This window comes from Rhinatrema bivittatum, chromosome 10 (assembly GCF_901001135.1).
Source record: "Rhinatrema bivittatum chromosome 10, aRhiBiv1.1, whole genome shotgun sequence".
Lineage (NCBI taxonomy): Eukaryota > Metazoa > Chordata > Amphibia > Gymnophiona > Rhinatrematidae > Rhinatrema > Rhinatrema bivittatum.
This window is the reverse complement of record NC_042624.1, coordinates 64,373,752-64,389,221: the sequence shown is the minus strand read 5'-3', so window position 1 is coordinate 64,389,221 and position 15,470 is coordinate 64,373,752. Positions and strand designations below refer to the sequence as shown.

The window sequence follows — 15,470 nt, the reverse complement described above, 5'->3', positions numbered from 1 at the left end:
GACAAAAAACAAAAAAAAACTTAAAAAGCAAAACAAAAAACTGTGCATCACCATTTTTTTATTTACAGAGTGAAGGAAAGGTATCCAAATCCTCCTTTTTTGCTCTGTATCTTATAAAATGACTTGTTCAAAGTATTTGTCTGACAGTGCCATGTCAATGGGCTGACTGAGTCAGTCTTAGTTTTGTCCTAGTGCCCACATAGGCCCACTCCTTCTTTTCAAAAAGAAACTTGAAGTAGAAGCTCATAGAAGTAACGTAGCAGATACAGGACTGCCCCAGTATATCCTCAATGACCTGGAGATCTCTGGAAAATCTTTTGCCTGAAGTGACAGAATTAACAGAAGCAATCTGAACTCTCATATCAAGGAAATGTGATCTAGCGTAGTCATTCCCATGGCCAGTCCTTAACAACCCTGCCACTGGTCTAATATTCAGGACTCCAACAATGAACTTTCATGACATGTTTTCATATATTTGGTCTACAAACTAGGTCATTTTCCAAGACAGACATCTCCAGGCTGCAGGAGGCAGAAAAAACAGAAGCATAATGGAGAAGTGCTTCCAGCCTTCTCCTGCAGACCCCGGTGATGTTCTGCCAGCAGGATGCCAGCACTGTTTTCAATGGTGGTAGTGAGTGGAGGAAGAGAATAGAAAAAAAAGGAAAGGGAGGGCAGAATGGGGCGGGGAAAGGAGAAGTGTGAGCACTGGAAAGGAAAGGAGGGTAAGGGAGTGATTGAAGGGACTGGGATAAAGCAGAGATGGGCTCCAGTTGGGCTGAGGGAAAGGATAAAGTAGGGACAGAGGTGAGGTAGTAAAGGTAAGAAAGAGTAGGGGAAGATTATGGGATGGGACCCTTTCAGAGTCCAATCAAATTTCTGTATTAGTCAGATTGTCTTTTTTTTTTTTTATTTGAAAATGATTTGCAAATTCAGACATTTGTAAGAGATAAAGGAATTAAGGGATATTATCCATGGTGTAGTCATGAACAGATTACTGTATGTGCAAAGGCAAAATTTTCATTTCAGTATGTTTATTCATTTTGTAGATCACCTCCATTCCTTTCATTTGTTTATCTTTTTGTTTCCCATTAAAGTCAATGGGGGGGGGGGGGGGAGTAATACAGCCTATTTTGAGCTTCAGAATTGGGGTTTTCTAATCAATTCTAATGAAACTTGGGGGTAGACCATCGGAAGGGGGAAGAAAACTCCAACACATCAACACTGTCAAGATGGCACTACAAATGGCATGAATAACATCAAGGACTCACAATGGAGGAAAACACTACCAGCAGTGGCAGACGTTCTCCAAGGCACAACCGAGCAACATAAGTGTCAAGAATACTCCAAGGCTTCAAAAGAGAACACCAATAACAGTGGCATGAAGACTCCAAAGGCAGCAGGAGAGGGGCAAAGTGGCACCAAGAGTGGCTCAAATGTTCTAAGGCACCATGAAGGGGGAACAAAGCAGTAAAGTGGCAGGCACTGATAGAGGGACAAAGCAGCACAAAGAGTGGCATGAAGACTCCAAAGCAGCCACTCACAGAGGCAAGGTGTAGAGTCTGCAGTACGGCAGCAAGACAGAGTGGCAGCAATATGCCCAAAGTGTAAAGTCTGAGTATGGCAGTAAGGTTGAGTGACAAAATAACCCCCTTGTAGCATGAGGAGTATAGCAGTAAGGCAGAAGAGCAGCAAGAACCAAAGCTGGTGCAGTAGGGGCATGGCAACTAGGCAGAGTGACAGCAATACCCCCAAGGTGGTATGGTAGCTAGGTAGATTATCAACAACACCTCCATTGCCCCTACCATGTGACAGGGGCTGCCCAATGCCACCGGTAGCTCCTGTCACATGGTAAGAGCAAAGGGCCGCCGGCGCCATTTTGATTACTGGCAGCCGCAGGCTTGGGAGCGGGAGATCACTCCTGGGCCCCCTGCTGGACTACCATGGACTTGCGGGGGGGGGGGGGGTCTGGAGGGTAAGGGGATTTATAATTAAATACATTGGAAGGGCTAGGGTGGATTTTGGAGTGTTTAAAAAAAAAATGAAAAATTTACAAAAAAACCCCACCATCTGGGGATGGACCCAAATGGCCCACCCACATTCTGAAAATGAAAACGACCAAAAAAATAAAAAATGCACACACCTCTAATAAACACTGTGGATTCCTAAAGGCTAGAGGATGGAAATGGGGGTAACTTGCTAGTGTAGCAGTTGCTACCCTTAACTGCAACATTGCGCTCCACTTCATTGCAGAGGGAAAAGGGGAGTTTGATTTCAGACAACAAACAACGAGGGCCCCAACTTTTAGGGTCTGGGAAACTGATAAGCATGGAAGTAACCTGCATGGAGCAGCAATCACTACCAAAAGAAGGCAACGGATTCCTACCCTTAACCAATAAGCCTTGATGCTTTTGGTTCAACTACCACATCACTCTCTGCTTTGACAGCAGTGGGAAGGGGGGGGGGGGGGGGTGGAAGAGGAATTGGATTCAGATGACCACCAACACGGGTCCTGACTTTTATGGTCTGGGGTATTGATACGCAAACATAAATTAAAAAGTACAGGACTGCTTCGAAGGCCAAGTCCATAAGGAAAACACATCTGTACTGTCTGAATTTTCAAGAAGGCTCATCAAATAACTGCACAGAGCAGCACTTACTACCCTTAAGAGAAACATGGGGTAACCTGCACAGCATGGCAGATACTACATAAGAAGCTTTCTGGGCAGACTGGATAGACCATTTGGTCCTCTTCTGCTGTCATTACTATGTTATGTCAGCTGCCTCATCACTACTTAATCATGATGCCCAAGAGGACAATCTACACCTCTCTTTGTTTCTAGAGACAAACCATGAAGGGATGTCTTCTGCTCCACTGACCTCTGAAGCATTAGTTAGGTGGAATTCCAGTGGGTGCAGACATCTGGAATCACATACTTATGAGGCACCCCAAATTCTTCTTGCTGCTCATGGTGAAGCTGCCCACTATTCACAGTTCAGTGAAAATGCCCCTCTATGTTTCTGCACCTTTCTATCAGGTACTTCAAGACTGGAATCACATGTTCCTTGGGCCACAGCCCCAGGGCATCCCTCACTGCCAGGTTTACAGTGTGCAAAGCAACAGATCTCCTGATAGCCCCCATCATCTACTGTCCTTATCATATTTGCACCACTGTCTACCATAAAAGTACCTGCATGAAGATTTCTGCCTCTCCAGTCTAGCTACCAACCCTCCAGTATCATTCTTATGACTGATAGTTTATTGCATGAAGTTTGGTTGCTATCTGTCCCCTGGATGTGCATCAAAGCCCACCTGCACCCTGATGCTTAGCCTCTGCTAGAGCTGCTGCCTTCCACTGCCTATGTCAGCACTCACCAGCGTGCCTTCAGGGAGAGATAGGCATGCGTAGTATTCGTGCTGGTCCAGATGTTGCTGCTGACATGCACGTTACTCCCTTCTATCTTAGCCAGCTGTGCCTCCATGCGACTATGAGTCTAGTTGTACAGAGTGGTGATAACTTGCCTACTAATTGTAGCCCTGGAAGGCATGTTGTAATTGGGGGTGCAGCACACCTTAAAGCCCAGGTTCTCCTTTATCTGCAGGGGTTAGTCATCCAAGGTAATCATTTCCCCAATGCAACTCATTACTACTTTTGATGCTGCCTGCCTCTTACTCTGGGACAGTGATACAGACCACCACTCTATTTCCTCTGTGGTAGGTTGCCACTGCAGACACATGGCAGGGGGCTGCTGGCCTGCCACCTGACTGGTGGAAAGGGCCATGGGATTACCTTGGGGAAACATCTTCCCCATTTTAACCCCCTTTCTATGGCTTTTGCTTTGTGTAACAGAGGGAGACCCCAGGGTAATAATGTCACCTTCTCCTTATGACCATGCTAGCAGGTGGTACTTCTGCAGGTGATGCTGCATATTAGCGTTTGTCAGATGCCCTATTATCTTCCCTCAACTGATGGTCTTACTGCAGTGAATATACTGAGCAAAATGTGAGTCCTCCCTCACTTTAAAGTGGTTCCAGACCAAGCATGACTACTGCAATCTTTTTCTGCATTCTTGAAGGTTGATGCTGGCACTGGAGTTGAGGTTGAAGGTGGACCATGAGAAAAAAGGACATGGGCATTCTTCATGCTCTCTACCTGTACTGCCTGCTCTTCCTGGGGGTTGCTCTCAATATCATCAGTGTCATCTATCTCTTCCATCACCTCACAGGAGGCTAAGACGCTACTGACTAGACCTCCCAAATTCTTTGACTACTACCTCTTCAATTTCCTCTGATTCAGGGAATCCCTGACAAGATTTGTCCTCAGAATCTATTCTTGAAAATACTGCCTCCATTACCTCAAAAGCAGTAATCATGGAGGCATATGCTGCTGGCTTTGAGATTGCTCTTCTGCTGCCTCAATCCTTGCCCTTGCCTTGCTATCAATAGCCTCCAATGCTCTCCTGCCCCTGCTTCAAAACAAGAGGGAGAGGAACATGTGGTGTTGGCACATTTTTTTCCTAATTTCAATTTCTTATGCCTTGTGCTGGCTTCTACTCCTGGCTTTCTGTGGCTAAAAAAAATCTCTTTTAAGTTTAGGGGCAGGACTCTCTTTTTTTCTTGCTGCTATTAGTACTGCTTGTACCTCTCACACGCTGAGCTGGTTCTGCCAACACTCAATCTTCTACTCTTGCCATTCCCTACTTTGCCCTTTCCTTGCAAAGGCATGATAGAATTTGAAGTGCTTATTGAGGGTTTTAATATCACTGTACCACTATAGTACTGAATGACTGTATCTGTCACACAATAAAGTTCACAGACTGATTTCACATTAGTATGTAGCAAGCATTGCCAACTTGCCAGAGTTAGCAGATTGCTAGTGCACAAACTCAATCTTTGTCTTTCTAAGGCTATCCCCACAGGGTATGAAAAAATGTTTCTGTCACACATACAGATAAAAACATACAGTGTATGTGTGTTCACTGCTGAGTGTCTCCTTTTGTACACACAAAAAAGGATTACACAAAAACGCATGGCAAGGCTATGCTTCACTTCAGTCTGTCTACAGATTGCCTCCCTGCACTGCACTATGCTGCATCAGACAGAGTCACAGAAATCATTTCAATCTCCATGCCACTCCTACCCTGCCCCCCAGTGAATAAAGAAAGCAGTGCCACGTCCTCTGTCTTTCAGTCACAGTACATGAGACCACGGAGTGCAGCAGAGATCAGAAAAAGCCCTTTGCTGATGCCAATGCCTACTTTTTTAAAGCTTTTCTTTAACTCTCAGAGAACTTCTGAAAAGAGATCCTTCTTTGCAAAATCCAACAGAACACGTGTAGTTTCTTTGCATATGCTCAGACCTTTCTGTCATGATGGCTGGGGACAGGGAATACCCCTTCAGGAGCAGAGCAGGACCGCAGGGCTGGACTAGGGTTTATACTCTGCCTAGCCACTCCCCTTCCCGTAGGTTGAGCCTTTGGGTTCTGGGGACCTGTAGAGCTTGGCTTCGACAGCAGAACATCATGGTGTAAGGCAAGGCAGGCTGAACTTGCTGGACAAGGCTGGGCAGGCTGGACGAAGTGGATCAGGCTGGGTGAGGATTGACAAGGCTGGGCAGGCTGAATGAGGCTGGGGGTAGTGTGATACTGAGCGAGGGCTGGGGCTAAATACAGACACAGATTGGGCATAATACTAAACAGGGACTGGGAATGGATACAGATACAAGTTGGGCAGGATACTGAGAAGGGACTGGAACTGGATACAGACATATACTTTGCAGGAGAATGAGCAGGAACTGGGATTAGGTACAGACTGGAGCAAGACAAGGAAAAAGCAAGGCAGGGAATGGATACTAGGAACTGGACTGGGCATGGCAGGACAAGACCAGACAAGGGCAGGACTGGATAAGGACTAGGCAAAGATAACAGAAAGCACTGAGGCCCAAAGGTAGCAATGCAGAAGGCCCATAGACTGCCAGGCAGAAGGCCTGAAGGCCACTAGGCAAAGAGAGGCCTGGATAGACCATAAAGCAAGGCACAAGGTAAGAGGAGGCCTGGATGCCACAAGGCAAGGGAAGACCTAAGTAGGCCACCGAGCAAGGTGCAAGATAAGAACTGGCCGGAGGCCACAAGGCATGGAATAAGGTAAGAGTGGCCAGGTCAGAAAGCCAAGGGTGACTCCATGAAGAAGCACTGATGACCTGGTCAGGCTGGTTTAAGTAGTGCAGGAACTACTGAGTCAGATAGTCAGTGAGGAGGTGGCTCAGAAAGCTGGGAGCAAAGCTCGCTGGAGTCCTCTGCTGGTGGGGAGGCATCATTGCAGGTAGAAGCAGGGTACGATGAGGCTGTACAGCAGATGAATCTGTGACAACTTCAGTGAGAGGACATCAGCAACACTTGATCCAGATGGCAGAAATAAGCTGGTTAAAAAGTTGATTCACTGTGATTTGTCCTCTGTCCAGTCTCCTTGCCGGCTTCATCTACCTCAGCTCCAAAGAGGCTACTATGTCCACAGTCAAGAGTTGGTTGCTATTGTTACCAGTTAGTCCTGCCTGCACCTGCTGCTTTCTCAGTTCAGCTAAAGACTTGAATGTGCCATAGATTTGAATGAGAAATCTAAACAAATGAAACAACATTTTTTGTTTTAATTGGTGGGCACCCTCCATTATGGGGTCCACAAACGAAACAAAAATGGTTTCATTTGTTGCATTTTACCTATTCGTTTCAAATGAATGCAGTTATCTGTATTAGGGACTTCCAGAGAAGGCACTAAAGAGATTGCAGTTGGTAAAGAACACAGCTGTCCAGCTAATTCTGGGCCTTAAGAGTAGAGATCACATTATTCTGGTTTTGTTTGGGTATATTGGCTACCACTGTTATATCACATTACAATTAAAATTCTATTGTTTTTACATATCTTTGTGTAACCCTTTCTTGGTGGATGGCACATATCCTAAAGGGCCATAAAATAATTTATTATACATGGCTAGATCCTCAGTCTCTTGCCCCACATTCTTTTCCCATGGGGTGGATCTTTTTCTGGGGGTGAAGAAAAACCTTCTTGGCCCAATCAGCGTAGTGTAGTATTCCATAGGTGTCTGTTACCCTTGCTCTTTGGGACAGGGACACTTACAAACCAGGCTGGACTCTCTGGATGGGTGCTTAAATTAAAGTTTACTTTGACCGAGTTCAAAATAATCAAGAGGTGCAGCAAATAAAATGTCCAGTTACATCCAGGGTCCTTAGAGTTACATAAGTCAGGATTTAATTGATCTCTAGCTCTGTGGATGTGTCCCTCTAGGCAGGAGCTTGAAACTGGCTTATCCTTTATGGCAGGGAATGAAGTGTCCCAAGTGGGCTGGGGGTGTCCTAACTACGTCAGATACCCTACCCAGTATCTGAGGTCCAAGAAGAATCCCATACACCAACCTGGCAGTGTCCTGGGTCCCAGGGGTGGGGGTCTCCAGATGTCCTCCTTTTATTTTCTCTCTTCAAACTCCTCTTCACAATGCTAGTGCAGCCCTCTTGAGAGGAAATGCCAGCCACTGAAAGCAGACCTTGCAGCTTTCAGCTTAGGGCAAGGAAGGGTGGCAGAAACAACTTCCTTCCCTTTTGGTTGCCAGTAGGATGGTTCTGCTGGCGGCTTCTTTAGGCCCTTCACAGCTATATTCACCAGAGCGCGGGGACACAGCACAGCAAACAACCAATGCAGATGTCATGCTGCTGCCTTTCATCACATGACCAACGTGACCGGCCCAGCCGGGGCATGCCTGAAGCCCCGAATCACCAATCGGCCCTTCTAAACTATCTGCTGCCCATATCACCCAGATATCTCCATTTTCCTGCACTTGAATATAGAGGAAACTGGTCCACTGTGATGAGTTTATATGTGTCTCTGTCCCCCCTCCCTTTGTTTTAAAATTTGTAAGAGAGATCGGTTGGACTTTCAGTGCTTCCCTAATTTTTCTTTTAATCATATAAGTCCTCTCCATGTCCACATTGCCTGCTCTTTGGAGGTAGGTATGCCACGCAACATTTTTGTTAATGTAGGTATGCCTTAGACTTGACAAGGCTGGCAACACTGATCTAGTTTATCTTCTTATCTCAAGTATGAAATAGGCACATTCACTAAAGAATCCAAAATTTTGCAATAGCAACCAACCCTGGTTTTTCCCGTAAAGACCATTTGTGAAATCAGAAGGAAAACCGGTTTGTGTGCCAAAGCTTTCTTGCACCTGCCACACAGGTGTGCAAAGGCTTTGTTAACAGTGTTTCCTCATTTATATGTGCAAGTGAGATTACAGATCAATGAACAAAGGACTGCATCAGTTGAGTGGCTTCTGCAGTTCATCGTGCCCTGACCTTTGGGAAACAGCAGTAAAAGACTTTCCTTTATCTTAGAGATCTGATTGGAGTCAGGGTACCGAAACCTTGATTCAAATGTTAATAAAACCTCCAACTAGGGCTACTTGTCCCAACATGCCAGTCATTTGTGCTTCAAGCCTCAAATGTGCGTGAATTCTGAGTTCTGAAGAGGGGCCAATATAGGGGCCCAACTCATTGTTATCTTCATAAACTGAACTGCTTTGAGTTCCCGGATATCAGATTCCAGGTGCTAATTTTGCCTAGGTGCACTTTTCTATTTTCACTGCATACAATTCTGTACCTTTAATATAGAGGTGGCCAACCCTGGTCCTCAAGAGCCATGAGCAGACCTGGTTTTCAGGATATCCACAATGAATATGCATGAGATAGATTTGCATGCACTGCCTCCATTGTATGCAAATCTTTCTCATGAAAATAATTTGTGGATATTCTGAAAACTAGGCCTGTTTGTGGCTCTTGAAGACTGGAGTTGGCCACCCCTGTTTTAGTACATCTGTCTCATTGTTTTTTTTTAATGGGAAAAAATACCCAAATTATGCTGGTAATGATAACAATAAGAATAAATGTTAGCTAATAATTTCCCTAAACTACATCTCACTTAGTTCCTTCCTTATAATTCTGGAAATGTTAGATTAAATATCAGGGGCGGATTGGCCTATCGGGGGATTGGGCATCCCCCGGTGGACCGAACGCTCCAGTCACGTGGTCTGCCGTGCGCGGCCGTGACAGAGCCGCGCTCAGCAGACCACGTGACGTGTCCTGCGCCAGCCTGGGCGGCAAATGCCCGGGCCGGTCCGACATCGTGAGTCTGCCACTGGTAAATTTCTGTAACAATTGTTGGTTCTTGCATATCCTGCATTGGTTGACATATCCAGTATGCCAGGGCTTCCTAAACCTGTCCTGGGGACATCACAGCCATTCGGGTTTTCAGGATATCCACAATTAATACGCATGAGATAAATTTGCATACCATGGAGACTCAGAGTCTGCAGATTAATCTCATGGATATTCATTGTGGATATCCTGAAACCCTGACTGGTTGTGGGATCCCCAGGACGGGTTTGAGAAGCCCTGCAGGATGCAGTAAATTGACACGTTATCAATTTATTGAAAATATAGCATCTTTAAATGCTTTCTGTGCTGCCGTATTTTCAGCTGGTCGTGTAGTGTTGTAACCACAGTGGCTGGGAACTTGGAGAAAATGTTATTCCACCAGTACCTGACTGGTCCTAAGCCAGTCACTTAATCTCCCTTAGCTCAAACGTTAGAATGTAAGCTCTTGAGGGAAGGGATATTGTTCTCATGTTAATTATTATTGCACTGTGTAAATTGTTACAGTGTGCATGGTAATTATTAACCAAGCCAAGACAATTCTCATGACACAGCAATCCTGCATCACTCATGCACATGCACAGATGACATGGACAACACTGACAACTTCAAGGGAAGTTTAAAGGAAAACTTTTGTGGACAATGCTGGTACATTTGCATTCAAAGACACTGTTGTACCTTGCAGCTTTTTTGAAAGTAAGGTTTTGTTTAGGAATACTGCATATAGTACATACAGAGAAAGTGGACCACTGATTATAAAGGTCTAAATATGACTGAATGAAATCATACACATGCTTATGAGGTCCAAAAATTAACAAATCTGTGATTTGATTGTAATTAGGTTTATGGTTGGCAAAACAATTTTTCAATACAGTTTGAAATTTCTTAAATCGCTATTTTTTTTGGTAATTATGAACATCAAAGGAAGAGACGCAATGTTACGTATTTGTGTAGGATGTCTCCACTGCTGCCACACCAGTCAAACCAAGTAATATCTCTAGGGATCAACACATTAGCATTTTCTCAGCAAAAATATTTCCAATAATTCTGGAGAACTTATTTATTTTCTTTAAAAGATAGGAATGAGACAATGGGAAAAAGAAATACCTTATTAATGGACAATGTCACATGCAAGTTCACTGATCAGCTCTCATAGATTATTCCAGATCTCTTGGACACTGTAGAAGTCACCTTTTAAAGTGACTCACTACCATTTGCAGTTGAAAAATCCGCCTAGTTTTGAAAATTGCCCTCATAACCCAGTGGGAATGATTTTGTTCCCCACACCTCTTCTTTTCCAAAGGTTTGTGAACATTAAGGGGACAATAATCAAACTGACCACCTTGGAGCAGATACTGGAAGTACATTTTACCTGTGGGGTTTGCCCCAGTAATTACAACTGTGTCATGTGTTCAGTGTAGCCACATATTTCCACCTGCTTTTTGTGCAGGGAACAATTTAAACAAAATAGCATCTATAGTTTTGAAAATGCAAACCCTGCATATTATTTACTCCTCCAACCTACAAATGCACTTGGGAATACCTCCTGTCAGTGCAGGTAGAAGAACACGCTGAGGGTGGGCAATTTTCAAAAAGCCAATTTGTAAAGGTAAAAAAAGCATTTTACCTGTATAGGCTTTCAAAATTGCCCTCCCATAATTATTAGAAAAAAAAATCATTTGTAGACTCTGTGTGGGTCTTCCTTTACAAGGAAGGGAAAGGGGAGAAAGAGAGGTGCAAAGAGTGAGTCAGGGACACTTTACGGTGGCTCACTATAAGCCAAACGTTCAAAACTGTCCACAATGCACCATTTGCATTAGGGATGTGAATCGTTTTCCATATCGTCTTAACGATAGAAATCGTGTGGCAGGGCAAGAAAATCGTCTTAGGCATGATTTTTTAGTTAAAAAATCGTTAAAAATCGTTTTGTCCGATTAGTGCGCACTAACTGGGAGTTAGTGCGCACTAACTGAAAATGATACATTTTGACACTTTTCAGGTCAGTTAAGGTCAGTTTAGGAATGAATATGTATTCCTATTGGCTGCCCTCTTATTTATTCATGTTACCAAGTTTCCTACTGACAGTATATGGGGGATGGGAAATGGAAACAGTTGGTAGCTTGACAAAACAAGTAATGTGATCAGTCAATGTGACTAGAACTTGTGCCCTAACCCTGATACCAGGGGTATTGTGATCTTCCTGCACACAGTGCCCTATCCCTATTAATACCAGGAGTGTTGTGATCTTCCTGCACACAGTGCCCTATCCCTAATACCAGGGGTGTTGTGATCTTCCTGCACACAGTGCCCTATTCCTGATACTGGGGGTGTTGTGATCTTCCTGCACACAGTGCCCTATTCCTGATACCGGGGGTGTTGTGATCTTCTTGCACACATCCCGATATCAGGGATAGGGCACTGCATGCAGGAAGATCACAACACTCCTGGTATTAATAGGGATAGGGCACTGCATGCAGGAAGATCACAACACTCCTGGTATTAATAGGGATAGGGCACTGCATGCAGGAAGATCACAACACCCCTGGTATCAGGGATAGGGCACTGTGTGCAGGAAGATCACAATACCCCGGAGGAGTGAGGGTCAGGCAGCTCCCCCCTGTCTGTGAAGCCAGCCTCTCACTAGTAATGCAGGGAGGGAGCTGTCTCAGACTTCACCATCCTCCCCCCCCCCCTTACCCACACACCATTCACTAGCTGGGACATGGGGGAAGTCAGGAGTGAGGGTCAGGCAGCTCCCCCCTGTCTGTGAAGCCAGCCTCTCACTAGTAATGCAGGGAGGGAGCTGTCTCAGACTTCACCATCCTCCCCCCCCCCCCTCACCCACACACCATTCACTAGCTGGGACATGGGGGAAGTCAGGAGTGAGGGTCAGGCAGCTCCCCCCTGTCTGTGAAGCCAGCCTCTCACTAGTAATGCAGGGAGGGAGCTGTCTCAGACTTCACCATCCTCCCCCCACCCCTCACCCACACACCATTCACTAGCTGGGACATGGGGGAAGTCAGGAGTGAGGGTCAGGCAGCTCCCCCCTGTCTGCGAAGCCAGCCTCTCACTAGTAATGCAGGGAGGGAGCTGTCTCAGACTTCACCATCCTCCCCCCCCCCCCTCACCCACACACCATTCACTAGCTGGGATATGGGGGAAGTCAGGAGTGAGGGTCAGGCAGCTCCCCCCTGTCTGTGAAGCCAGCCTCTCACTAGTAATGCAGGGAGGGAGCTGTCTCAGACTGGTATCAGGGTTAGGGCACTGTGTGCAGGAAGATCACAACACTCCTGGTATTAATAGGGATAGGGCACTGTAAGAGATGACTGTAGTAGATTGAATAAAGATCTGATGTTTCTGCTCTCCTCACACCAAACAAAAACAACACACAAGCAGAGAAGCCCTTCTTACAAAGCTGAGCTAGTGAGTTAAGTAGGAGGAAAAGTAAACATACTGGTGCCAGTGTGGCTACTTAAAAAATACACTTACCAACAATCAATTACATATATTTGAACTGTGTACAGTTCCAGCCAGGACCACCTTTCTAAAATGCACAGTGATTGGCAAATTCAACATGCACTAGCATTTCAGGTGCCTGCTAACAAAAATAATAAACAAACAAGTTCTAGTCACGTGAGTGCTGATCATTACATTACTTTTTTTGTCAAGCTTCCAACTGTTTCCATTTCACATCCCCCCAACCATATTGGTAACATCAATAGATAAGAGCACAGCCAGCCAATAGGAATACATACATACATATTCATTCCTAAGTGACCTTTACTGACCTGGGAAGTGTGAACACTTTGTTTCATTTTCTGTTGGTGTTCGTTAGTTTCCAGTTCCATTTCCCATCCCCCCAACCATCACCTCAGTGGTAACCTTGGTAATATCAATAGATAAGAGGGCAGCCAGCCAATAGGAACACATATTCATTCCTAACTGACCTTCAGTGACCTGGAAAGTGTTTATTTGTATCATTTTCAGTTAGTGCGCACTAAATCGAGTTAGTGCGCACTAACGGGGAGTTAGTGCGCACTAACTCGAGTTAGTGCGCACTAACACGATTTAACGATTTTTAACGATAAATCGTTAGAATTTCTATTGTATCGTGTTCTATAACGATTTAAGACGATATAAACATTATCGGACGATAATTTTAATCGTTGAAAAACGATTCACATCCCTAATTTGCATGCACAAGTGGGTGCACAGAGATTTATGCTGGTATTATATAAACTGTGTGGTGGGAGCTGTCCAGTTTGTAAAATCCCACATATTTCTGCCCCGAAAGTACACACGCATGTTTGAAATGCAGAACACACATACTTTCTCTAATCATTGAAAAAAAAAATGCACGTATTCTTTTTGCATGTAATAGTGGTTACAATTTACGCGTAATAACCCAGAATTAAATGCAGAGGAAGATATATTTTAAAGTTTATGCATACTCCGCTTCTGTAAACATTTACTTGCACGTGTACTTGGAATCACGAGTTCACCAGTACCGCCACCAGTTCACCCAGACTTTCACCAGTTCACCTAGACCCTCCAGCACGTCACCCTGAACCCCCACCATTTCACCCAGACCCCCTACCCAAAGACAAGTGCGATTTCAATAGCACGCGTCAATCAGCAGGTGTAAAAGTATTTGGACACGTTGGGTAATCTATGCGTATATACCTCTTACCAAATAGCAATGTGTGCAGGCACTTCTGAGCCTCGGGTCAGAATGCTCTTAGACTACTCCTTTTTTCCCTGTTCACATTTATGTGTGATACTGAAAGTATGCACTTCCTCTCGCGGTTTATAACCTAGCACATGTGCACGTATATGCTACTAACATGCAAATATGCTACTTTTACATGTACAACCTCTGCATAGTTTTTCAAAAATTCTCTCCTAAGTTTTGGCAAATTTAGATTTAAAAAAAAGATACAAAAGAGCTTGGAACTCAGTTTGCACAATTCAGGGATAGCAGATCCTTTGTCCAGGGGTTGAATTTCTTGCAACTTCAGAAAGGGAAAAATATTCACAAAAAAATCTGTGCAGCACAAGCAAATATGTGGGAAGAAAGCACCGGAAAACATTTGGCCAGTTCCTAAATTGAATGCTTTTGGATAAAAGTCCCAAAGCTTGTTTTACATTTGCTAACTCAATTTTTTTTCTGTGCATTTGTTTTTACTTTCCAGAATTTCCAGGAAATGCAATCCTTGTGGAAAAGATTTGCTATTTCTTTCCTGTTTTTTTAAACCAAACTTCTTATTAAAGATCTGATATTTTCATACAAATAAGACATCCAATTACATCTCAAAATGTATAATTCATTCAACTGGATGGGAATCTTAAGGCTATTGCCGCTATGCATTGTATACATATCACATTGCATTCAGTTGTATAAATCCAAAACAATAGTATGAACTAAGGATCAAAATATATCTCAGTCCTGTTTCCTCTTATTCATATACCTATAAAGATCTGCTCTTTCAAAATCATACGGGTTGGTATCTAAAGATGGGACCTGCAAAGGTTTGAAAGCTCATTGACTACAATGTCTGTTTTACTGGTCATTTTGAAAGGTATCACAACCTACTAAGCCTCCAAAACTGAGAAAGCAAACTGACTCTCAGACATTTTGCATATTTTAGTTTGCCATACTTTTGCCTGGCCCTAAAAGGAATGTCTTGCTTGAGTACATGAGGTTTGGAACACACGTTAAGAACCTGCAAACTGTGGCCACTTTACAAGGTAATATGAGAACAGCAATGCTATGATAATCAACACCAAGATTATTATCTTTAATTATTCACTTTATTTTCATTTACCACATGTATTAGGACATCAAGTTTTAAGCAGAGGCTGCCTGAAAAGTGAGAGAAAATATTTTGCAGGTTTTAAATAAATCAGCAATGCACTACCTACCTGTGTTCTGGAGCCTGATGCATTTCAGGAGCTTTGCTACTGGCTCAGTTCTTATATTGCCTCTCACCGCCCCACGGCTTAGCAAGTCAAACACAATTTGTAAACTAGGAGGAAGCGTCAGCCCTCTCTCACTGCTTCCTCTTTCAGATTTCTTTGAAGAATCTCTGAAAACGAGTAAAGATAAGAGGATTCAGCTTGATTTGATCCCAGAATGCCAGTTATAGCCAGAGAATTAACTTTGTCAACTATTGCTGTTATTAATATCATTTTAAGAAAGCCAAAAAAAAGTCAGTCTTAAAAATTAATACTACATCAGGCAACTACCATATGAAACCT

General features: G+C 44.0%; 1 protein-coding gene across 1 annotated transcript in view; it reads right to left on the bottom strand.

Moving 5' to 3' along the window:
* LOC115100013 overlaps positions 1–15,240 on the bottom strand; it is a 90,154-nt gene extending 74,914 nt beyond the window's left edge. Inside the window, exon 1 of the mRNA XM_029618145.1 lies at positions 15,135–15,240. Coding sequence (XP_029474005.1) covers positions 15,135–15,157 — 23 coding nt within the window. The 5' untranslated portion in view covers positions 15,158–15,240. The remainder of the gene's footprint in view (positions 1–15,134) is intronic.
* Positions 15,241–15,470: the final 230 nt, after the last annotated feature.